Source organism: Cherax quadricarinatus, chromosome 52 (genome assembly GCF_038502225.1).
Source record: "Cherax quadricarinatus isolate ZL_2023a chromosome 52, ASM3850222v1, whole genome shotgun sequence".
NCBI lineage: Eukaryota > Metazoa > Arthropoda > Malacostraca > Decapoda > Parastacidae > Cherax > Cherax quadricarinatus.
The window spans coordinates 21100551-21124870 of record NC_091343.1 but is presented as its reverse complement, the minus strand read 5'-3'; the positions used below and the strand labels follow the sequence as shown (position 1 = coordinate 21124870).

Below are 24320 nucleotides of genomic sequence, written 5' to 3'. Positions count from 1 at the left end.
TACTACGAAAATAAAACTCAAAAGACTGTCACTTCGCAATTTCTTGTTTGTGTCCACAGCTGAAGGTACGAAACTTGCCATTAGGAGAGAGAAAGAGAAAGAGAAATCTTTTTTCTCTCTCTCTCCTGGGAAGCACGTTTGAGAGACAATCTCTTTCACGGGTCTCGTAGAAATGGAAACCACTTTAGGTGTGAGTGAATTTGTGTATATTTTTAAGAATGTTTTTGTATCAGCAATAAAAAGTAATATTTTCTTCTCTCTGAAACATGACAAACACAAAAATTACACACACACACACACACACACACACACACACACACACACACACACACACACACACACACACACACACACACACACACACACACACACACACACACACACACACACACGTACACACATACCAGGTAAGAGCGACTGCCGGCCAGAATAAGGGACGCTCCGACATCAGATACCAACTTAGCGACACCACGAACTTCGGTATTGACGAAGGCGGAGTCATTTACAACTTGCGTCCTCTGGACTTCGAGAGTACCAACGGGCACTATGTTCTCCATATCACAGCGGAAGACCTTGGTGAGTAGACGACCTACCCGCTGGCTCTAGGATAGATTTTCGTCATATTCCTTCTAAGAGAAAGAGTCAGAATCACTGACGATAGAAACGATTCAGGAGAGCAGATATCGTTCCTGTCAGCCTCTGGTTTATTATCGATCCCTGATATGCTAATTATTGACTAGGTGAGTATAACCTTGTTTTGTTCTGGCGAGGATCATGTCTCCGTATCTTATTCATCATAACGTAGGAATTACAACAATTCATGTATGGTATCTTGGATCTAATTCACGTGTAAATTCAGCTGCCAGATTTTCATAATAAATTCTATTAATTCACGGCATGGTTAGATCACCTTATATAAACGGGTAAAAGGGACCATATAATTGTTCTTAAGTGATAGGTAATATCTAATCAATAAACGGGATCAAATCAATGGCTAAATCAAGGATTAATTTAACCCAATTATTATTAATAGTCAAACGTACAGCAATAGCTAAACATAACTATTAAACATGGAGTGGTTTTGTAATCGTTTTATGTAGAGTAACCACTAGCGTATTTACGTAACTTCAACATTGTTTCTCATCAATAGACGTGGGTCTGTTGACTTCATGTCGCGTAGTGCTTTTAATATCATGAATAAACAAGGTGTCATGTGGGATCGAGCCCTAATATGCCAGTTTAAAGTCTGCTTGATGACTTTAATATTAAAGTTACTAAGTTTACGACAGTGTGTAATAATAACTTGCCTCGTGAGTGTGTGTGTGCGTGTCTTGCAGAAGGTGACCGGTGGGGCAGGAATAAGGCGGTAGTGACGGCTAACATTCAGGTGACAGACGCCCCAGAGGAACCTTACTTCGACTCCCCTCACTACTATTTCTCCGTCTCCGAGTTCGCGCCCAGAGGTGAGTGCAGACTCCAGTTGTGTACGTCTCTTCGTTGAGCTGAATCACGCAAGAGCTGAGGGAGCCTGAAGCACCTACATCGCGTCGGCGTGAATATTTCATGTGAGCGCATGTGTGCATGTGTGTTTGTTTTGCCTACCCTCAATCAGAAAACGAGTTATGTATCCACGAGTGCTCGTTTTGCCCAGGAACCTCCAGACAGCAAGATTTTCATTAAAAAAATACCGAGGGTTGCGCTCCGATCCTCCTGTATGTATTCTTTGTAAGATTTCATGAATACAACGTTTCGCACAAGGAGAGCTTTGACATGACTTGATAAAGCTCTCCTTGAGCAAAATGCCATCTAGGTAAAGACTTCTTCTTCTCTAAGTGTCTTTGTAATCTCATTCAACAGTCCCTACTATCCCTTAAGGAAATCCAACGTTCCTAAGTGACCTTTCATAACATTCAACAGTCAAAACAGCAGTCCTTGAATAGTATTCCACACTCCTAATCATCCCTGGAGAGCTCTTAAAGGTAGTTACATTCCATGGAGAACGCTTAGCGGGTGTAACTGGTCCATCCATAACGCCCAGCTGCCATAAAGGCCTTTCCAGTGAAATGAAAACGGTTTCTAACAGTCCTTGAGTGGAGTGTAACGGTCACAACTGTTTATAGAGAACACTGATGACTGTCTAGTCCACAAGCCTTAAGTGACATCCTTAAATGTTCAACGGCTTAAGTGGACAGAAAAGAGCATTTATAGTATTTGTAGGAATAGTAGTAGTAGTAGTAGTAGTAATAATAATAGTAGATTTATTAGTAGTAATAAAAGTAGTAATAATAGTATTGGTAGTTGTAAAAGTAGTAGTAGTAGTAGTAGTAGTGGTAGTAGTAGTAGTAGTAGTGGTAGTAGTAATAGCAATATTCACTGTTATTCTCCTTTACTATTTATTGTAAATTATTATAACTAAACTGGCGTTTATAGTTATGTTTATGAACATTAAAATGGTATAAAATAGTTATGTTTATGTTTATAGCCACATAAAAGCCTTAAATTTGTACGGGTTATTTAAAGACAAAAGGACATTTATAAAGCGAAAAAACTACTTAGAATAAATTCCAAATCAAGAGAATGACAAAATTCTCAGCACAAGTTTATTGTTATACCTGTCTTTTATTCAGTCATTCTATTTGTGAATGGAACGATTGATTTAACGAAATATATTGCCTTGTTTTTCGTCATTTTAATCTTATTTTTAATTAAATATCTTATCTTTTCACGATTTTATATGTTGTTTTTTAACCATTGGGAAATAAAGCGCATCAAAAAACGTAACGAATATAGTTTTAAGGCTCATTATTTAGACATATAAGACACATGGGTAACACTTAGGTATCTTGATTATGGAGATGCTTCGCCAACCAGTGGTTTTATTAGTCCAATAGAAACAATCGTTTGAAGACTAAAAGAGGTAAGTTGAGGTGATCAGTCCCTCAGCCTTGATAGGTGGTGTTCAGTTCTTTAGCCTTGACAGGTGGTGTACAGTTCCTCAGACTTGACAGGGGGTGTTCAGACCTTCAGGCTTAATAAGAGGTGTTCAATCCCACAGTCCTGATAGGAGGTGTTCAGTTCCTCTGTTTTGATAGGTGGTGTTTATTCCCTCATTCATGATAAAGGTACATAAGTAATGTAAGAAAACTGATTATCTAAACACGAAACTTCTTATAATAAGGTAATGAATGACATCTAAATTTTGTCAGGACTTTGATGTCCCTCAGGGCGATGCACTATCCTAAGAGATGGAAATAGCTAGTTTTTTTTTAAAAACTCCAGACCTGTTGCAAATGAACTTACTTGAAGTTGCTCTTGCAAATTCTTTTGCAATTCAGTCGTTGTTCTTTGATGGTACGAACTTTGCCAACACCTTTCCAGACATTGCGACTTATTCTGAGTATTCAGGCGAACGTGACGGGTCATTGATTTAATTTTGGGACATATAGTTCAGGGTATATGTGCAGTGTAACGCAGGTCAGGGTAGCTGCGCAGTGTAACACAGGTCAGGGTAGCTGCGCAGTGTAAGACAGGTCATGGTAGCTGCGCAGTGTAACATCAGAGTAGTTACGCAGTGTAACACAGGTCAGGGTAGCTGCGCAGTGTAAGACAGGTCAGGGTATATGCGCAGTGTAACACAGGTCAGGGTAGCTGCGCAGTGTAACACAGGTCATGGTAGCTGCGCAGTGTAACAGGTCAGGGTAGTTACGCAGTGTAACACAGGTCAGGGTAGCTGCGCAGTGTAAGACAGGTCAGGGTATATGCGCAGTGTAACACAGGTCAGGGTAGTTACGCAATGTAACACAGGTCAGGATAGCTGCGCAGTGTAACACAGGTCAGAGTAGCTGCGCAGTATAACACAGGTCAGAGTAGCTGCGCAGTGTAACACAGGTCAGGGTAGCCGCGCAGTGTAACACAAGTCAGGGTATCTGCGCAGTATAACACAGGTCAGGGTAGCCGCGCAGTGTAACACAGGTCAGGGTAGCCGCGCAGTGTAACACAGTTCAGGGTAGCTGCGCAGTATAACACAGGTCAGGGTAGCTGCGTAGCGTAACACAGTTCAGGGTAGCTGCGCAGTATAACACAGGTCAGGGTAGCTGCGTAGTGTAACACAGGTCAGGGTAGCCGCGCAGTATAACACAGTTCAGGGTAGCTGCGCAGTATAACACAGTTCAGGGTAGCTGCGCAGTATAACACAGGTCAGGGTAGCTGCGTAATGTAACACAGGTCAAACTGGCAAGACAACCTCACATCTTCAGTCTCACTATCTTATCTTTATCCTTCTATCCACTCTATCTTACTCTATCCACTCCTACTCGCGTTTGACTCCTTCCTGCAGACTTTGTCTCAACATTGTGCTTCACTCTGCACGAGAGAGAGAGGACCAGGTGTGAAATTTTCATTGAGGTAATAATTTATTTAGCGTCTCATACCCCCTGCAGGCAGCTACATCGGCACCGTCAGAGCTGACGACGATGACGAGGATCTCGACTACTATTTCTTGGAGGGGGTCGAACCCCCTGAAATGGTGAGTTAGAGAGAGAGAGAGAGAGAGAGAGAGCGAGAGAGATATTGTGTGTGTGTGTGTGTGTGTGTGTGTGTGTGTGTGTGTGTGTGTGTGTGTGTGTGTGTGTGTGTGTGTATGTATGTGTGTGTGAAAGAGAGAGTGAGAGAAAGAGAGATTATCAGGGAGGAAGTAAAGAGCGTGAGGATAGATCCCATAGCGAGATAGACGTCCCTATCCCTCCCATTTTTCCATCCCTAAACCCTTCACACACACACAAACACACACACACTATCACTCGCCACACCTTTTCTCCCTACACCCCACTATCTATTCTTTCACCCCAACCCAATATCCAAAATCCCCTCCTTCACCAGCCCTAAAGCACTCCTATAGTACCCCTCCACCACTCCTACTCCACCAAACTACCTACCCACCATTCTTCCTCCAACCATAAAACACAAACGAATAACAAACGCCAAAAGGTTTTCAGGACACAAAACTTATTTACTGCACAAAGGTGACAGAGGCAACAAAGGCTGCCAGAGCTACAGAGGTGTCCACTTACACTAGGATGCCAGAGAGAAGAGGACAGGAAGATTGCAGGATGAAATGGCAGAAAAGGGAAGTGTCATCTTTGTTAGCAGAAGTGCAGCTGTGTGTGTGTGTGTGAGTGTGTGTGTGTGTGTGTGTGTGTGTGTGTGTGTGTGTGTGTGCATGTGTGTGTGTGCATGTGTGTGTGTGTGTGTGTGTGTGTGAGTGTGTGTGTGTGTGTGTGTGTGTGTGTGTGTGTGTGTGTGTGTGTGTGTGAGCGAGCGCGTGAGTGAGAGTGATTGTAGTTATATGTAATAATATAAGTCTTGTGTGTTAACCCATTACTCACAAGATTACACAGTGATCTCACATTCTCTCTCTCTTTCTCTGTCTCTCTCTCTCTCTCTCTCTCTCTCTCTCTCTCTCTCTCTCTCTCTCTCTCTCTCTCTCTCTCTCTCTCTCTCTCTCTCTATCTATCTATCTATCTATCTATCTATCTATCTATCTATCTCTCTATCTACCTATCTATCTGTCCACCTATCTATCTATCTATCTATCTATCTCTATCCCTCTATCTATCTATCTCTCTCTCACAGTCTTGTCTCTTTCCAGTTCACAATAAACAGCGTGTCTGGGGTCGTGTCATCAGGATGGCCCCCAGATGGCACACAATGGCTCTACACCTTCAAGGCTGGTGCCATTGACCACCGAGGTCACGTGACCTTAGTGCCAGTCACTGTCCACATAATAGGTTGGTCCCATACCTTTTTTTTCCCTGTCTCTCCTACATTCCTATCTTATTTATACTCCATCTTCTGTGAACCATTTTTTGCCTGTTCTTTGCTTTTTTATAGGTCCTCGGGGGCATTTAAATAGCATCTGTACCTCTGCCCAAGTTGACCTTGACGTTGATTCTAGACCACGTTATGCTGCTTTAAATAACCCAATCTGACCTAGTGTTTATTTTTTAAATAATACTATTAATAATAATAGACTTTGCATTCATGGTGGGTGATGGTGCCTCTGACAGACTTCAAATTTCTAACACCAAAATTTCATTCACCTTTTGTGTCATAACTCGACCTATTGTGTCACACAATTAAACCTCTTGTGTCAACGTTTGACCTGTGGTGTCAAATTCTGACCTTTTGCGTCGAAATTTGATACGTGATACCAAAGGTTGACCTCTAATGTTGAAGTCCGGCATCTTGTGTCAGAGTGTGACTTCGTGTGACTTCGTGTGTCAAAGACTGACCTCTGGTGTCAGTGGATTGTGACCCTTCCTGAGAGCTTGTGTCTTGTGCTTTATGACACTGATAAACAAAATCTTCGTATTTCTGCTGCTTGTTGCTTCTAGTGATGGAAATTGTTAAATTATATTGTTGCATCATAATTATATTGTTGCATCATAATTATATTGTTGCATCATAATTATATTGTTGCATCATAATTATATTGTTGCATCATAATTATATCATCGTGCCAGACTTTGCAATTTTTTTTTTTTTCAGAATGCCTTTCAGTTACCTTTTATTCTTATTTTGAAATGATTTTGTATGAAGACGTTGAGCAAGCCTTTGGCCGGAAAGCTTTTCCCACCGTGAAGAGCTTTATTAAGTAACTGACTTAAGCTCTACGCGGCGAGAAACGTTGTACCAGTAAAAGTCTGTTCTGCAGCTGGTGATTCGTATGTATCTGCACTGCTCCCTTTTCATCCAGCACCTTTTATTTTGCATGCATAACACTCGAGGGTCCTCTTTCACACTTCTATCTCTAACCTTTTCACTCACATACGTCTGTTCTCTCACTGTCACACTTCTCTCCAATTCTTTTCTCGCTTGAATGTGCCAACTTTATTCAATAATTCGAAAGTCATTATGTTGGTCTGCGAGTAGTTCCTCGTGTTTGCATCTCTAATGCAGGTAATTTTAGCCTCTGAGCCTAAAACAGATGTTTGTGCATTGATATTGGTTTTGATATTCGATAGATCTTGGTTTTATCTCTATGTCTTGGGCACTATTTCATGTCAATTTTCAATAAGTCGGACTCCATGCTATATTAACCTTTGTATTTCCGTTCTCTAGAAATTAAGTTAATTACCACTTTCGTTATATATATTTGAGAGAAATAAAATAGATTTAAATATTCTTTCCTTTCATTCATATATATATATATATATATATATATATATATATATATATATATATATATATATATATATATATATATATATATATATATATATATATATATGTTTATTTTAGGTATTTTAACAAAGCTCCATTATAGATTTTAAGTGTTTCAATTGTCTGTATATTATTTGAACCTATTTTTAAGTGCTTAATCTTAAGCTTCATTATTTCAATTCTTTTAGTACAATTTTCTGCCTATATTAGGCATTTTTTACAATTGAGCAAAGTAGCAATACGAAAATAAATTCAATGTTTTTATTTTTACATTTTTACCCCTATTTTTGGCTTTCCTTTTTATGGTGAGGCATGAGTGACCAACACCAGATTTAGGTGTTTTGTTTTATTATATATTTTATTGATGTGTTTCTCTTCTTACATAGCGAGCAGCCCTTCCTACGGTAAGTCAAATAATATTCAATAAAAGGAATAGTATTTATTTGAAGCAATATATTGGAATATTAAAGAATTTAATTTTAGCATTGATATATATATGTATATATATAAATATATATATATATATATATATATATATATATATATATATATATATATATATATATATATATATATATATATATATATATATATATATGTGTATATATATATATATATATATATATATATATATATATATATATATATATATATATATATATGTATACATATATATATATATACGTATGTATATATATATATATATAAATATATATATATATATATATATATATATATATATATATATATATATATATATATATATATATATATATATATATATATATATATATATATATCATTTAAGACCACAAGAAATAGGTGATATCTTAATATGCAATATAAGCGCAGTGATTACTTTTGTTTTTCACTGTTGCTGTATTGCATATAAACAGTGTGCGAGCAACTTAGATATGTACAAATTCAGTGTTTTCAAAAAAAATGAAGCCAAAAATTGAGAAAGTTAACCCAATTTAAAGAATGATTCTTATAGACGTGTATTTAAATTTATTGATATTTTTAACTGTACTTATTAAACAGATTTGTTATTAAATATACAGTTGGTATTAATATCATGTGTTGTTTACCTGTCTTTTCCACGCTCCTCAGCTCGCCTGGTCTGGGTCACCAATGGTGAGTCACATTTTTCGTATTTTGGAGTAATGGGTATTACAGTAGGCGGTGTGGAAAATACTGTATATATTTTCCAGAAATTCAGTATTTATATGTATATAGATGGCCATACTGTATTTAATAATATTTATGTCATAAAAAACGGAGAGTCTGCGTCTGCGCAGGAGACTCGCCATCTTGGTTTTTAATTTTTTACAAACGTTGGTGTAATGGGGAAGAATTTTTCGTGCTCTAGAGGTTAAAATTGTGCTGACACCTCTCATATAGGAGGCGAAATTGGTGAATATGCATTCCTGCATAACTTGAGATATCAGGCGACTGGACAAGACCTCCAGGAACCTCAGATAAGCTCTCTAGATTTGTGTGTAATTCTGGCCAGCATTATTTTCATAGATTTAGTTAGAATGAGGTTTTCTGAGTATGATACACATTAATCTCCAGTCAAATTGGTGAGTGATATTAAGATATATTTTCCTTCTGTTATGTAATTGTGTATATATATAACCATTTATTATTTTTAATATACAGTCCACAAATTTATATATTTACCAGTATTCCTGGTGTATGTATATTTCATTTAATTAATAGGTCCAGAGCAACTTGTGGTTATGACAGTGGTAGGTATCGAAGGGGGACATTTTTTGCGACCTAGGTGTCCCAAATTCCTACTTGTCTATGTAACATTGATAAATAATAATTATCTTTGTTATCATTTTCTGTTATGTACATAATGAGCTACATTCAGGTAAATGTAATTTTCCACAGGCGGTACCTTGGGGCAGTGGGTGTTAGTTGGTGATGTCTGGATGTAATGGGTGTTTGGATGGGGTAATACAGGGTTGTAATCAACATTAGTAGGGTGTAATGAATGCTAAAAAGGGTGATAATTAGTATACTTAGGTCACAATTCTTGTTACATAGAGTAACTGGTTGTAAGATTAGCCGTTACATAACTGTTAGATGGAGAAACAGGTGTTTAGACAGTTATATGTAGGTGTTAAATGGAGCAATTGATGTTTTGAAATACCTGGGGAGTGGAGTAAATGGTTTTTAGATTAACTGTTACGTGGAATAAATGACTTTTAGAACGACTTTTAAATGTTGTAAAAATAACTGGTGAATGGAGGTAATTTATTAAGTTGCTGTAATGGGTGTAATTGTAGTTAGAGCAGTTGTGATATTAGTTTAATTGGTTTGATACAGCTGTTGATACAGTGGCTTAATTGGTTGTTAAAGTGGGTGGTGCATGTAAGTAATTAGTTGAGAGCTGGAACATAAATGTAATTAACTGTTAGAGTAGTTACTTTGCACAAGATAATTGGAAGCTTGTTTCACAGTAATCATGTAAGTAAAGGTGTAATAAATTATTCAGTATTCTGTATCCACACACACACGCACATATACTGTATGTATATATATATATATATATATATATATATATATATATATATATATATATATATATATATATATATATATATATATATATATATATATATATATATATATATATATATATATATATATATATATATATGCGTGTGTGTATAAACACACGAGCCTTGCCAAAATAAACGTGCAACAAAATATACTCCAGATAAGAGTCATGGTGGAATTGAACCCCATAAGAGATTCAGTGAGCAATACGGACATGCGAACCTTGGTGTTCAGAGTTTGCGTCCCTCGACCGAACATACAAATCAGGATTTTGTTATAAGCGGATCGCAGTTCTCGGACGCCCAATTTGTTAGCCTGAAGCTGAAGGTACATTTTTATTGTCTCTTTCTATATTGTGTTAGCGGGTGAATTGTTTTTGTAATATATGTACCTGTGTGTGTACTCGCCGAGCTGTACTTGCGTAACTGCTTTTGCAGGGGTCGATTCATAGTCCCTGGTACGGTATCTTAAACTACAGTTGATAGTTATTGTTGGTTCCTGGCCTCTAGAGCGCTACCATAACTTTTCTTGAAGCTGTGTACGAGAGTTTATATGAACCTTTTGTTGCTTATTCTACTGATTTGCCACTGTGAGTCTGAAGATGTGTTTCCTAGCATCCCCGTGGCCGATATCATAGTAATTTTGATTTTAAAAGGATTTTGGAAAGCCCAGGATTGGCACTCTGGTTGTAGGCAAGTGGAACACACACCTAGTGGCGACATTGAAGAAATAATTGAAAGTAATAGAGCCAGTAGGCCTATTACATTGTTCTTTTATCCTTGTATCCCTATATTCGTGTATGTTTTCATTTTCTGTGCGACACACACACACACATACACACACACACACACACACGCACACACACCTACACGCACACACACACGCACACACACCTACACACACACACACAAACACACACAAACACACACATACACACACACTCAAAAATCCCTCTCCAGTCCCACAAACATTTTCCGACACGGAGATACAGTAATCAAGCAAACAAACCTCACCCCAAAAAACACCAAAAAACACCCTCACAAACACTGATTTTACAGGTGGCAAGCACGCTCCCCCAGAGCCCAAGTGGTCGGGTATTGCTCGCTCGATCTTCGACTTTATTTACTTTTTACTTAACTCCAGCAAGATTTCCCGACGCGATCCTTTGAGGCCAACTAAAAAGGGAAATAGATTCACCCTGTGCTACACTGGCATCCCTTTGAAGTTAGGGGTAAAGGGGTAAAGGGGAGAGGGGGAGAATGAAGGGATAGGATGAATAATTCTATATTATTCTTCTTATTCTTCTTCTTCTTATTATTATTATTATTATTATTATTATTATTATTATTATAATTATTATTATTATTATTATTATTATTATTATTATTATTATTATTATTATTATTATTATTATTAAAATGAACATTATTATTAAAACGAACCTTTGTATAATAAGTATTACCATTATAATTAAAAGAACTTTATTATTAAAAAAGACAATATTATTTTTATTAAAAAATAATTTTATTAGACTTATGGGAAAGGCTTTAAAGATCATAGAGCTGTGATTTATTTATTAAATATGCTGATATATTTATTAACAAGTAAAAGAGTAAAAAAATATAACGAATTAATAAGATTTACAAATTGTGGAATAACGAGAAAATTGATGGGACCCTCTATGACTTTTCGTTTATTTACGTCCCTAAGATAGTGTTCATTGCAAAATTTACGTTCCTAAGACAGTGTTCATTACAAAATTTACGTCCTTAAGATAGTGTTCATTGCAAAATTTACGTCCCTAAGATAGTGTTCATTGCAAAATTTACGTCCCTAAGATAGTGTTCATTGCAAAATTTACGTCCCTAAGATAGTGTTCATTACAAAATTTACGTCCCTAAGATAGTGTTCATTACAAAATTTACGTCCCTAAGATAGTGTTCCACCAGCATTGCAAATTTAAATGTTTACAATATTTCCAAGTGCAGTTTACATTAGGAGGTATTTTGATCCTTTTGGATTTAGCGCTCACTTTGTAATAATATTAGGAGGAAGATTAAATATACTACACCAGTGGATGCAAAATATCGATTATCAAATATATACATATATATATATATATATATATATATATATATATATATATATATATATATATATATATATATATATATGTATATATATATATATATATATATATATATATATATATATATATATATATATATATATATATACATATATATATATGTATATATATATATATATATATGCAATAAGATCACAGTAAACAGGTGATTTCAAAATATGCAAAACAACCACTCTGAAAGAATAGAGAAATTCCAAGCGCTTTCGTGACTACTCACATTATCAAGGAACTATGAAAGTGAAGCATCCAAGGAAGCTATATAAGGGGTCGGCCAGCACCTCACTATCAGATCCCACAACGGTTAAACACGTGACGCGCGGCGAGCCAACTTGGACAGGTCCTTTGCAAAACTCACCCCCAAGCTATTTATTTGTCCAGTGTATTATTAAATTCTACCCAAATTCTATTAATTATAAATGGATCTAATTTATATAAACCAAAGGAAATATTCATATTATTGTCAAAACTGCTTTTTATGAAACAAGATTCAATTATATTCCTGTCGACCATGGACTTGCTTGATACTACTTTCTCAACTTTTTGAAAATCAATTGGATGGTTAAAATCTCTTACATGAATAAATAGGGCAAGATTCCAATGCCCTATTTATTCATGTAAGAGATTTTAACCATCCAATTGATTTTCAAAAAGTTGAGAAAGTAGTATCAAGCAAGTCCATGGTCGACAGGAATATAATTGAATCTTGTTTCATAAAAAGCAGTTTTGACAATAATATGAATATTTCCTTTGGTTTATATAAATTAGATCCATTTATAATTAATAGAATTTGGGTAGAATTTAATAATACACTGGACAAATAAATAGCTTGGGGGTGAGTTTTGCAAAGGACCTGTCCAAGTTGGCTCGCCGCGCGTCACGTGTTTAACCGTTGTGGGATCTGATAGTGAGGTGCTGGCCGACCCCTTATATAGCTTCCTTGGATGCTTCACTTTCATAGTTCCTTGATAATGTGAGTAGTCACGAAAGCGCTTGGAATTTCTCTATTCTTTCAGAGTGGTTGTTTTGCATATATATATATATATATATATATATATATATATATATATATATATATATATATATATATATATATATATGTATATATGTGTGTGTGTGTGTGTGTGTGTGTGTGTGTGTGTGTGTGTGTAAAACTTGAGTGCAGTACTAGATTTGGGTTATGGAAACGTCTCGCTCATTCGTAGCTTTGTCATTCTGACACAATCCGGGGAGCGAAACATTTTCCTAGCAAAAGCATACTATTGCTAGGCGTGTCTTAAGTCTGACCCTTACTTGTTTAGCGCTTCGTTGTGATGATAATATTGATAATCTTTATTCTGTACCTTCCAGGACATGGAAAATGAGATGCTGTTTTGATACTGACTGGAAACACTCAAACGTCGGCATATTATAATTCTTTTCTTCCGGTTTAAGCTAGTAAGCCAGCGACAGGGCTCGGTCATATCACCCAAAACCTTCCCCGAGCTGGTCTTTATATCACTCGCGTCATCTAACTTCTTTTCCATTTCTGTTGACATATAAATTGCTACCAATATTGAGCAGTTTATATAGTCGGAGAGGTGTGTGTATATCACGGTTTATATATCCGTTAACAAATATTCTCCATAACTGTTCATCTAATATGCATTAATTTACATTAATATTAAAATTCCAGAAAAAAAAGAATCCAGGTCTGTATAATTATGAAAGTGAGAAATTACTTTGGAAAGCAGATTAAATGTAACGAAAGGCTTAAAAAATTTAATTTTTAATATTGGACAATAATTTCGAGGGCAAAATTGCAAGCGTGATAAGGCAAGAGTTGAAGATAAGCTTACACTGCAATTATCAATCAAACATCGTTCATTACTCGCTAATATAATAATGACAGTGTTGCAGACGAATAAAGAGGCACAATAAAGTGACAAAAAACAATAAACCACAGATAGAAATATGAATCTTATGATCTTTCGATCCGACTTGTACCATTATCTAGTTAATGGTCCAAGTCAGACCGAAACGTCCTCATAAATTTCATTCTCTCATGTGCGGGGTATCTGTAAATTGCAAGCAAATCAACGAAGGGAGAGTTTGTACCAGAAACTAGCTGCCGTGTTAACTGTGGGGCCGGCTGGCCAGGGCGTTCAGCACTCCGTTCAGTGATTTGATACTTATCTCGAAATGCATTAACCAGGTCACATTGTTGATTAAGTACTTGCAAGGGAGTGTTATTGTTTGAAGGTAGGTGTTATTGTTTGAAGGAAGGTGTTATTGTTTGAAGGTAGGTGTTATTGTTTGAAGGAAGGTGTTATTGTTTGAAGGAAGGTGTTATTGTTTGAAGGTAGGTGCTATTGTTTGAAGGTAGGTGTTATTGTTTGAAGGTGTTATTGGTGTTATTGTTTGAAGGTAGGTGTTATTGTTTGAAGGAAGGTGTTATTGTTTGAAGGTAGGTGTTATTGTTTGAAGGAAGGTGTTATTGTTTGAAGGAAGGTGTTATTGTTTGAAGGTAGGTGTTATTGTTTGAAGGAAGGTGTTATTGTTTGAAGGAAGGTGTTATTGTTTGAAGGTAGGTGTTATTGTTTGAAGGTAGGTGTTATTGTTTGAAGGAAGGTGTTATTGTTTGAAGGTAGGTGTTATTGTTTGAAGGTAGGTGTTATTGTTTGAAGGTAGGTGTTATTGTTTGAAGGTAGGTGTTATTGTTTGAAGGTAGGTGTTATTGTTTGAAGGTAGGTGCTATTGTTTGAAGGTAGGTGTTATTGTTTGAAGGTAGGTGTTATTGTTTGAAGGTAGGTGCTATTGCTTGAAGGTAGGTGTTATTGTTTGAAGGTAGGTGCTATTGTTTGAAGGTAGGTGCTATTGCTTGAAGGTAGGTGTTATTGTTTGAAGGTAGGTGTTATTGTTTGAAGGTAGGTGCTATTGCTTGAAGGTAGGTGTTATTGTTTGAAGGTAGGTGTTATTGTTTGAAGGTAGGTGTTATTGTTTGAAGGTAGGTGTTATTGTTTGAAGGTAGGTGTTATTGTTTGAAGGTAGGTGTTATTGTTTGAAGGTAGGTGCTATTGCTTGAAGGTAGGTGTTATTGTTTGAAGGTAGGTGTTATTGTTTGAAGGTAGGTGTTATTGTTTGAAGGTAGGTGTTATTGTTTGAAGGTAGGTGTTATTGTTTGAAGGTAGGTGTTATTGTTTGAAGGTAGGTGTTATTGTTTGAAGGTAGGTGTTATTGTTTGAAGGTAGGTGTTATTGTTTGAAGGTAGGTGTTATTGTTTGAAGGTAGGTGTTATTGTTTGAAGGTAGGTGTTATTGCTTATATAGTTATTGTTTGAGGGGGGAGGGGGTTTATTCTCTCAGAATTTAAACAGTTTTGCTGCTACAGGTATGTACACATATTTATTAATGAAAAATTAAAATGGTATTTTTTTATTAGCTAACTGGGTATGAAATCAGAATTTTAAGGGATCTATTTATATATATATATATATATATATATATATATATATATATATATATATATATATATATATATATATATATATATATATATATATATATGTAAGTGGGGAAGTGGAACAGAATTCTTCCTCCGTAAGCCATGCATATCATAAGAAGTAACTAAAATGCCAGAAGCAAGGGGTTAGTAACCCCTTGCTCCTGTATATATTACTAAATTTTAAAAAGAGAAGCATTCGTTTTTCTTTTTGGGTCATTCTGCCTCGGTGGGATACGGCCGGTTTGCTGAAATAATATATATATATTAGCAGCTGTTTTTTTGCAAAAAAAATGGAAGGTATTTTTCACTTGTAATATGTTCCAAAATTTCAGATAAGATGGTCAATAAACAGGGGATAGAGAGAAAAAAAAAGCACAAAAGAGAGCAAGAGGAAATTAGAGTTAATTGAATGACACATATTTGACTTTAGTGTAAAAAAATCCAAAAGAAAAATAGAATACCTGTATACATTTTTATTTAGAGTTTGTTAATGGGAGATTAATGTCACAGGTTTTTCAATGTAGGAAAGAGGAGAGGGGGTATGGGAAAGGAAAGAGAAGGAAGAGATAGGTAGAAGAGAGGGAGAGGTAAGGAATTAGGATGGAAGGCATGGAAGGGAAATGTGGCAATAGCGAGCAAGGTGTGTGGCACTGGGGGGGGGAGGGGAAAAAGAAACGGAGGGGGAGGAGGAGGAGGTGGCACTTGGTTGGTAGTATTGGGGTATTAAAGTTGTCACAGGAGAAGAGGAGAATGTGGATGAAAAGGGAAGAGGGAGATACGAGAGGAGAATAGGGAAGACGTCTATACTGAAGAGGGAAAAGAGTAAGCTTGAAGAATATAAAGACACAATACCAGAGAGAGAAAAGCTTATCACGACGTTTCGATCCTTAAACGTTAAGTTTATCAGGAAAATTAAAATATGAAATAATTGAGAAGGAACTGAAAATAAAAATAGTGAAATGGACGTTGTAAACATGAAAACAAATAAACGGAGCAGGAAAGGAAGAGACAGCAAAACACGAAAGAAACATGAACAGTGTCAGCAGATAACAACATACAAACCGAGATGAACGACAAAAAATAACTCAGAACAAAGAAAACAACAACAGATAAAAACTTCTCCTCTGAGTCAGTATGCTACTGAAGAAGCCTGCTGTGTAGGCGAAACGTTTCGACAATATTAAAAAAAAACAGTTGTCGCGCACGTCTCGCTCCTTTACATCAATGTATTAATTAGCCATTTATGCTATTATATGCCTGAAGGCGGATGTTGATGTACCCAGAGAAAGTGGTAAGGAAGAATGCAAAGATTTCAGTATTTAATTTTTATAAAAAGCGCTAAACCCATAGGGGTCATACAGTAGAGACTTCAGAAGAATACTCAACAGTGTTGTTACGACTGAAGAAGGTATGGCCAGGCAGAGAACAAACGATTCTGTAGAAAAGATTTAAGTTACAGAACACGCTTTGCTTAAGCACTTGTTTCGCTCTGAGTATAGCTTTATCGTGACTACTCGAAACACCCTTCCCCCTTCCCTCCCGAAGCGCGAAATGTTCTCAGACACAAAAGCACGTTCTGCAACATCACTCTACTACCAACAACAGTAAGGTATTTGGATGGAAACCACGCTCAGCTGACAGACTTCAAATAACGGCAAGTACTGAAACTCCTACAGGAACTAAAAACAAAGGCAACGAGACATGACAATGCATCACCTTAGTTACCAAATGAGAGAACGGAACCTCTTACCAAACAACGTGGGTGCCCAGACCTTCAAATGTATCCTGAAAAAACAGCTAATGGACTTCCACTATTCCATAAGGGTGACTGACAGGAGTCACTGAATTATTGAACAGTATTCCTCTGGCGTATACCGTGCAGGATAAAGGTGAGAATATTTTAGATTTCTGGAGCTCCTGGAGAATGCCATAGTCGACTGGTTTCTCATGCTGAGGTGTGATGCATGAGTTGCATTACGTGTTGCTAGCACAAATAGCCTGGCAGCTCAGGCAAGCATCCAGGATTTCTGGTTCAAGGCTAGCCTCGGAAAGTTAACTGAAGCACTGACATAGGTTATGGCAGCTCTGGGCCTCAGATAGAAAAGGACGCAAATGCAGTTTAATGTGATGCTGTATTGACAACTTTCGCTCTCACAAACAGATGGTGCATGCCTCTATTTTCTTCCATCGTATCGGTATTTTATACTATTCCTCTCCATCGTGCCTCAGACGGCTAACAGAGGACTATGATAAACTAGTGAGGATCAACAGTAATGTAATGGCACTTTGAACAACAAGCAAGCACCAGACGAGAGTAGAGAAACTCTGGAAACTTTTCAAAGGTATATCAGAGGTCAGCTTTTATTGGAACAATACACAAAACTGAACGTTGTCCCAAAAATAGCTTGTTCTGGGTGGGCTTCCTAGGTGGGCTTTTTAAACTGATTCTCTAATCAATTCTTTGTAAAGAAAAAACAGAGGTCAGTCTTAGTCCCTTTTACTCTTAATATTGAAAGAAAACAACCTTCCAGACTGCATGTATTTTATATGCATAAAAATACATATAAAATACATATAAAGGGCAACTGAAGAGCAAGAAAGACTTCTCACAATTTCGGGACAGGTTGTGTTGATATCTGAGTATCATGTATGTCGTTACCATATCTCTGATTTTCCTTTCCCCTCAGTCATATTTACCGATTTATTTGTTGGTTGCCTGAGACAAGTGTGTATGTAGGTATGAAGGGGTTTGTGAACGTGTGTATATTCTATAGGATATAATACATCATGGAGTTAGTATAGCATTATAAGGAGTTTGTATATCATTATAAGCTTCTCTGTGTTGGTCAGGAAGATGTTTGTTCAGGTTTATGTAAATTTAAAAGGGAATTATGATTGAAAACCTTTCTTCCACTCTGTTTAACAGGTTTTAATAATTTGATAAGCATTTTTGCTCATAATCTCTCCCACATACTCTTCACTCTCTCACATACTCTTCACTCTCCCACATACTCTTCACTCTCCCCACATACCCTTCCCTCTCCCACATACCCTTCACTCTCCCACATACCCTTCACTCTCCCACAAACCACACTACCATGGGTGAGTGTAGGTCTGCCGTCACTCAACTTTTATGTGGCAACTCAAGCGTGTTTGAAAACTCTCATCTGTTGTGTAAACTTTGATAAAACACACAAACACAGATATATTTTTTTAAAAGCACTAAGTAAAAAATCTGTTTTTTTTTTTTTTACCTCTTCATTCTGTGTTTTAAGGAATTTATCAATGGGATTTTTCAGTTTTCCCACGAAATAATTTTGTGTAAATGAGAGATATACATTAGTTACCCTTCAAGGAGGTGGGAGGAAACAGTACTGGGGGCCCTTGATGCTTCTGGAGGGCTCTTGATCCAGGGAATTGTGGTTAACCTCCCCATTTCCTCGGATCAAGCAAGATTACCTCTCATTGCCTAGGTGTTGTATCTCACCTACGGGTTTATAACTTCAGAGGGAATATTATAACGATTATAATTATCTTATTTGCAATAAGGATTAAATAATTACACTTTGGTTATATTTGAATTAATTCATCACTAACGAAAATAATTTTCAGTTTAGTGCTTTGGAAAAATCGTAAGAAATTATTACCTATATTCTAGTAATTATAAATTATCACTAATGGTTTGTAAAATTCATAATAGGCCGTTATAACTTTTTTCAAGGTCTGAATATATTTTTAGATATTTTTATGCAGGTTGCAATGCAGTCGGTAGCAACGAGAATTAATCTTCTGGTTGAAAATGATTTCTCTTAAGATATTTAGTTTTAATTTCATAACATGCTCTGTTTTTTCTTCTAGACAACAAGAAACCGGAGTTTTCAGAGTGTGAAGCCTACGACGGAATCCACGTGAACGAGAACGTGACCGCTGGCACCCCTGTTTTGCTGGTAAGTGATGGAATGAGAGAGGGAAAGGAGGGAAGGACGAAGGTATGGAGAAGGAATGTAGGGATGAAATGACTTACCAAAGGACTTTCTATGTTGTCTCTAGCGCAACCTCGTCGATAATGTGAAGACACCCTAGTACACCACCAAACGGGCAGTCACCCGTAGGCTTCACTCTGCATGCGTCACAGAGACGTCCCACCTCCGTGAATCGTTCACTTCTCCACTGACTCTCATTTGTATCAAGTTGTCACAGCAAACATGCATTCAAGAAACCAATTAAACAGTTTCATGAAAGTCTTGACTGACACATTCAACGTCACCCGACTCCCTGTAGGTACGTTGTCTATATTAAATAGAATATCAACAATATACTCTAGCTTTCCATAAGTTGTGTTCAGTCGTGTCTTTACGATATCTCGAGATATCAACTCTGTGGTAAGTTATTGGAAGGATCAGTTTTTGTGACGAGTCCTGATAGGTTAACAGTTCTTTCTACGTTCAGTAAGTAGAATTTTTGTGTGTATAAACAATTTATATAGAGAATAAGAGGCAGAAATAAAGGAAATCAGAGAGGCAGGTAAATTTACAAATATACAGACAACGAAAGAGACCCAGAGAGAGGCAGACAGAATGACAGAAATATACAGGTAGATCGACAGATAACATGGCACATAGAGAAAATATCAGACAGGAAAACAGGATGGTAGACAGGCAGACGGACAGGTTTAAGAACAAATGAAAAGAAGGTTTTAACCTAAACTAATTTAACTAGCTAATGTGAAATAAACGTACCTAACCTAACCAACTAATTTAACCTAATCTAACCAACTAATTTAACCTAATCTAACCAAACCATACCACTGGCGGGGATAGAACCCGCGATCAGAGAGTCTCAAAATTAACCACCTATCTTAAGCTAATTTAACCTAAAGGTAAGCTAATCTAAACTAGCCTAAGGTAATCTACTTTCCAGGTTCACGCGACGGACCAGGACTCAGGGAGAGAAGGAGCCCTTACCTATACTCTCATAAACGATTTCGGTAGCTTTGCAATCCACGCTTCCAACCAGCACGGCCAGGTCACCACCACCAGGGTAAGAGTGGAGGGGGAAGGGTGGAGGGGATGGGATGGGACTGAGAGTGGATAGGGAAGGGGAAATGTATGGGTGAGGGAGAGGGATGAGTAAAAGGTGGAAGGGTCCTCTCTCTCTCTCATGCTGTTTCAATTTTTTCAAGAAAATACCTTGGGGACACACATACACACAACTGCACACACACATATACATTACACACACACACACACACACACACACACACCTAGCCAAGCACGTAAAGAAACTAGAGAAAGTGCAAAGGTTTGCAACAAGACTAGTCCCAGAGCTAAGAGGTATGTCCTACGAGGAGAGGTTAAGGGAAATCAACCTGACGACACTGGAGGACAGGAGAGATAGGGGGGACATGATAACGACATACAAAATACTGAGAGGAATTGACAAGGTGGACAAAGACAGGATGTTCCAGAGATTGGACACAGTAACAAGGGGACACAGTTGGAAGATGAAGACACAGATGAATCACAGGGATGTTAGGAAGTATTTCTTCAGCCACAGAGTAGTCAGTAAGTGGAATAGTTTGGAAAGCGATGTAGTGGAGGCAGGATCCATACATAGCTTTAAGCAGAGGTATTATAAAGCTCACGGTTCAGGGAGAATGACCTAGTAGCGATCAGTGAAGAGGAGGGGCCAGGAGCTCGGACTCGACCCCTGCAACCTCAACTAGGTGAGTACAACTAGGTGAGTACGTGAAACATATAAGCACACCAGTATAGCCTTGTCTTGATTGGTACAGTGAGCCATCAAGGTATTTTAATTCCAGAAACATGTAAAAAAAAATCGTTATAAATGTGTGCGTTTAGCTTTAAGAATATAAGGTTTATATTACCCCTGAGACCAGTCTTGTGGCGCACACTCTACTCTAGATCACCGCGAGAAACATTACAAAGATTAAATATTTTTTAACACCATCCCAGTTTTGTTTTTAAATTTATTTTTTGTTTTTTCCTTCTTTTTATCTGCTCTACATTTCCTCTTTTTTTTTTACCTGTTCTTTCTTCTGTTCCACTTCTTACTTTTCCTTTTCTTCTCCCTGCGCCGTCAGAGGCTGGACCGAGACGGAGAAGACAAGGAGTTTTTCCTGACGGTGATCGCTAAAGACGGTGGAGTTGAACCCTTGCAAGCTGCTTGTTCCTTCAGAGTTATCGTCGACGACGTCAACGATAACCCGCCAATATTCGACCAGCCGGTAAGTAGCTCAAATGCCCTCAATCTACTCGCCTGTCTCTACTTTGGCTCTACAAGGGGGCCGAGTCAGTCCTTTCCCCTTTAATAGCAGTCTTCTAAGGGCCGTCTGTAACGGGCTCTGTGATTGATCCATTAGCTCGTCTTCCAGGCAATGTGATTGGTGGATCTGTGTCGCCTGGAACACTTTCTCTCGGCGATTGGTCGCTTGCCAGTTGGTGTGTTTGGAGGGGAAGAAACTGTTGTGTCTTCAAACGATGTAATTGGTTTATTTGTAAGCATAAAATGTTCTCTTGTCTTATACATGGTTGAATAATGTAGGCTGGAGCATCTTTGCGTTATATCAGTTCTGGAGACGAACGTTTTAAGGCTTCGTGATTCGCCGGTTCTGGAGATTGGAACGTCCATTAAGTCTACGATTCGTTGATCCCTGAGCCTGCAACGTTTTTCGGGAATGTTCATTCGTTCTGGTGCCTGGAATGTTAGTTAGGTCTGCGAATCATTGGTTCTGGAGCCTGAAATGTTTCTCATGAACGTTGTTCTTTCGTTCTGGTGCCTGGAGAGTTCTCAGGTCTGCAGTTCACTAGTTCTCTTCGCGAGATTTTTTTTTTTTTATTTTACCTAGTTCTGGTTCCGATAATTATTTCCAGCACTACGATTCTTGTGCTTGGGTGTTTGGAACATTTTCCAACTCTACAATTCTCTGTTACTGGTGCCAGGAAAGTTTTGCAGTTCTACAACTCGACGGTTCTGGAGCCTGAAACATTTTCAAAGCCACACAAACGACTGGAAAGTAGGCTCGCCTGAAGCATTTTTGAATTCTGCCGTTGCTTATTAAGACTTTTTTTTTTTGAGACTGGTATAAGCTTGTGTTATGCAAGTGGCTTTTTTCGAGTAGTTATCAATGTGAAGGTAAAATGCGTCTTCGCTTTATTACTGATGGTTTAAGTGACTGATATACTTAGTGACCGAAGAAACTCCATGCACTGAATGACTTACAAGGGTTTTAGCACGTCATGAAATACAATTTTCTGAGAGCTTTTCCTAATCTTGTGTTTATTTTACACTGTAGGGTAGCTGGAATGTATTTTAACTCGGAGAATTCGTGTTCCTTATAGGTTTATGTATGAGATTAACTCCAACAGGAGGGATTCAGTGGGATTTCATGTACATTTTCGACTCCCGTGACTGGTCGGCTGAAGTGGTTTGTATATTCTCTTTCGTGTGATTTGGAGTCTGGATCATACCTGTCCTGTGGTTCGTTGGTTGAGTTGCGTGGATACTCTTTTTTACCGGCCATCATTTCATACGCTCAGAATGGTCTGCACCTTGGGACTGGAGAAACGACACAACTGCCTGGTTTGGTTATGATTCGTGAATGTGGCTGTTGGTGTGCTGTCTAGAGCAGGATTATCAAGGCTGAAGGATACAGATGCAGAACTAGTTTGCTTTTATTCCGACAACGTTTCACTCAATGTATAAAACATAAAATATTCAACTCGAAAATCCAGTTTGTTTATATTCTTTCATTTTTCAAACTACACAGGTCTCATTCTTCCTCCTTACAACATTTTTAAGATCTTAACACCACATATACGCCTTAATAAATACCTTAATTATTTCTTGACAACGGTATGGACGGTGGCAGAGCGTCTGACTTGCAACTTCAACGACCCAGGCTCAATCATGGGCGGGGGTGAGGCATACAGGAAGGTTTCTCAGGTCCCGCTACGTTCGTTCGCCTAGCAGTAAATATACACTTAGAAGTTAGTCGATTGTAGTAGAGGGACCAGAGGACTCTAGTGAAAAAAATCGTTTGGGTTTCTTGGTTTATAATTATTTACCTTTCGGTGTTAATCAGAATGATGTCTTCTTTGTAGAGGTAGACGAAAATTAGGGATCAGGCAGTCAAGTTGACGAAGGAAGGAGGGGAGCTCACAAGAAATTACCAGGAAGTCAGTTCGGAGCTTAGCATGAAATTTGGGAAGATCTTCGTATATTTTACTAACACCTGTATCTACCCCTCGACAGCGGTATGAACAGAGCCTCGCCACTGACCACCTGCCGTCTTCACCGGTGTTGAGAGTGACCTCTTCTGACTTGGACTCTGGCATCAACGCCCAGGTCACCTATCACCTTGAGGGACTCCCGGAGTACCTCGAGTACTTCACCTTGGAGCCCATCACGGGAGTCTTGTCCCTGAAGCGACCTCTAGATGGAGCAATGGTGAGTGTAGAGGAGGAAGGGTGGGAGGTAGGGATGGCGGTAGGAAGGAAGGGAGGAAGTTAAGACACGAAGGGAGAGAGGGAACGAAAAGAGAACAGAGTGAACCATAGAGAAGGAGAAAGATAAGAACTGAAGACCAAACAAAGAATGGATTGAGAAAGGGTGGAAGGAAAGAAGGAAGAGAGAGACTGATGGAGGAAGGGACGAAACGAGAATGGAGAAAGATAAGGATTAAAAAAATGCAGGCAAAGAAAGAGGAAAGCAGACGAGAGAAAGAGGGAAGAAGGGACAGAAAGAAGTAACAAGGAAAGAAAAGGAGTAAAGTGAAAATATTCCATCACATTAAACCACCCAAGATACTTCTACTTTCCTCCTTCTTAAAAAACGATAGTTAGTAAAAACAAAATCTCAGTTTATGTAGTTTATTAAA

The 24320-nt window shown here is 37.8% G+C and overlaps 1 protein-coding gene across 3 annotated transcripts in view; it reads left to right on the top strand.

Moving 5' to 3' along the window:
- The window catches only part of LOC128696882 (DE-cadherin-like), a 497484-nt gene that overhangs the window by 405868 nt on the left and 67296 nt on the right, over positions 1-24320 (top strand). For 2 of the 3 annotated variants that reach the window (XR_011393438.1, XM_070096116.1), the window contains exons 4-13: positions 408-576; positions 1338-1463; positions 4440-4525; positions 5648-5786; positions 7608-7625; positions 8332-8355; positions 19280-19368; positions 20342-20461; positions 21525-21668; positions 23696-23890. Coding sequence is in view for 2 of the 3 variants with exons in the window: in XM_070096116.1 (XP_069952217.1) it covers positions 408-576; positions 1338-1463; positions 4440-4525; positions 5648-5786; positions 7608-7625; positions 8332-8355; positions 19280-19368; positions 20342-20461; positions 21525-21668; positions 23696-23890 (1110 nt within the window). In the remaining variant the exon portion in view is untranslated. The remainder of the gene's footprint in view (positions 1-407; positions 577-1337; positions 1464-4439; positions 4526-5647; positions 5787-7607; positions 7626-8331; positions 8356-19279; positions 19369-20341; positions 20462-21524; positions 21669-23695; positions 23891-24320) is intronic. The other variant, XM_070096117.1, reaches the window with a different exon arrangement.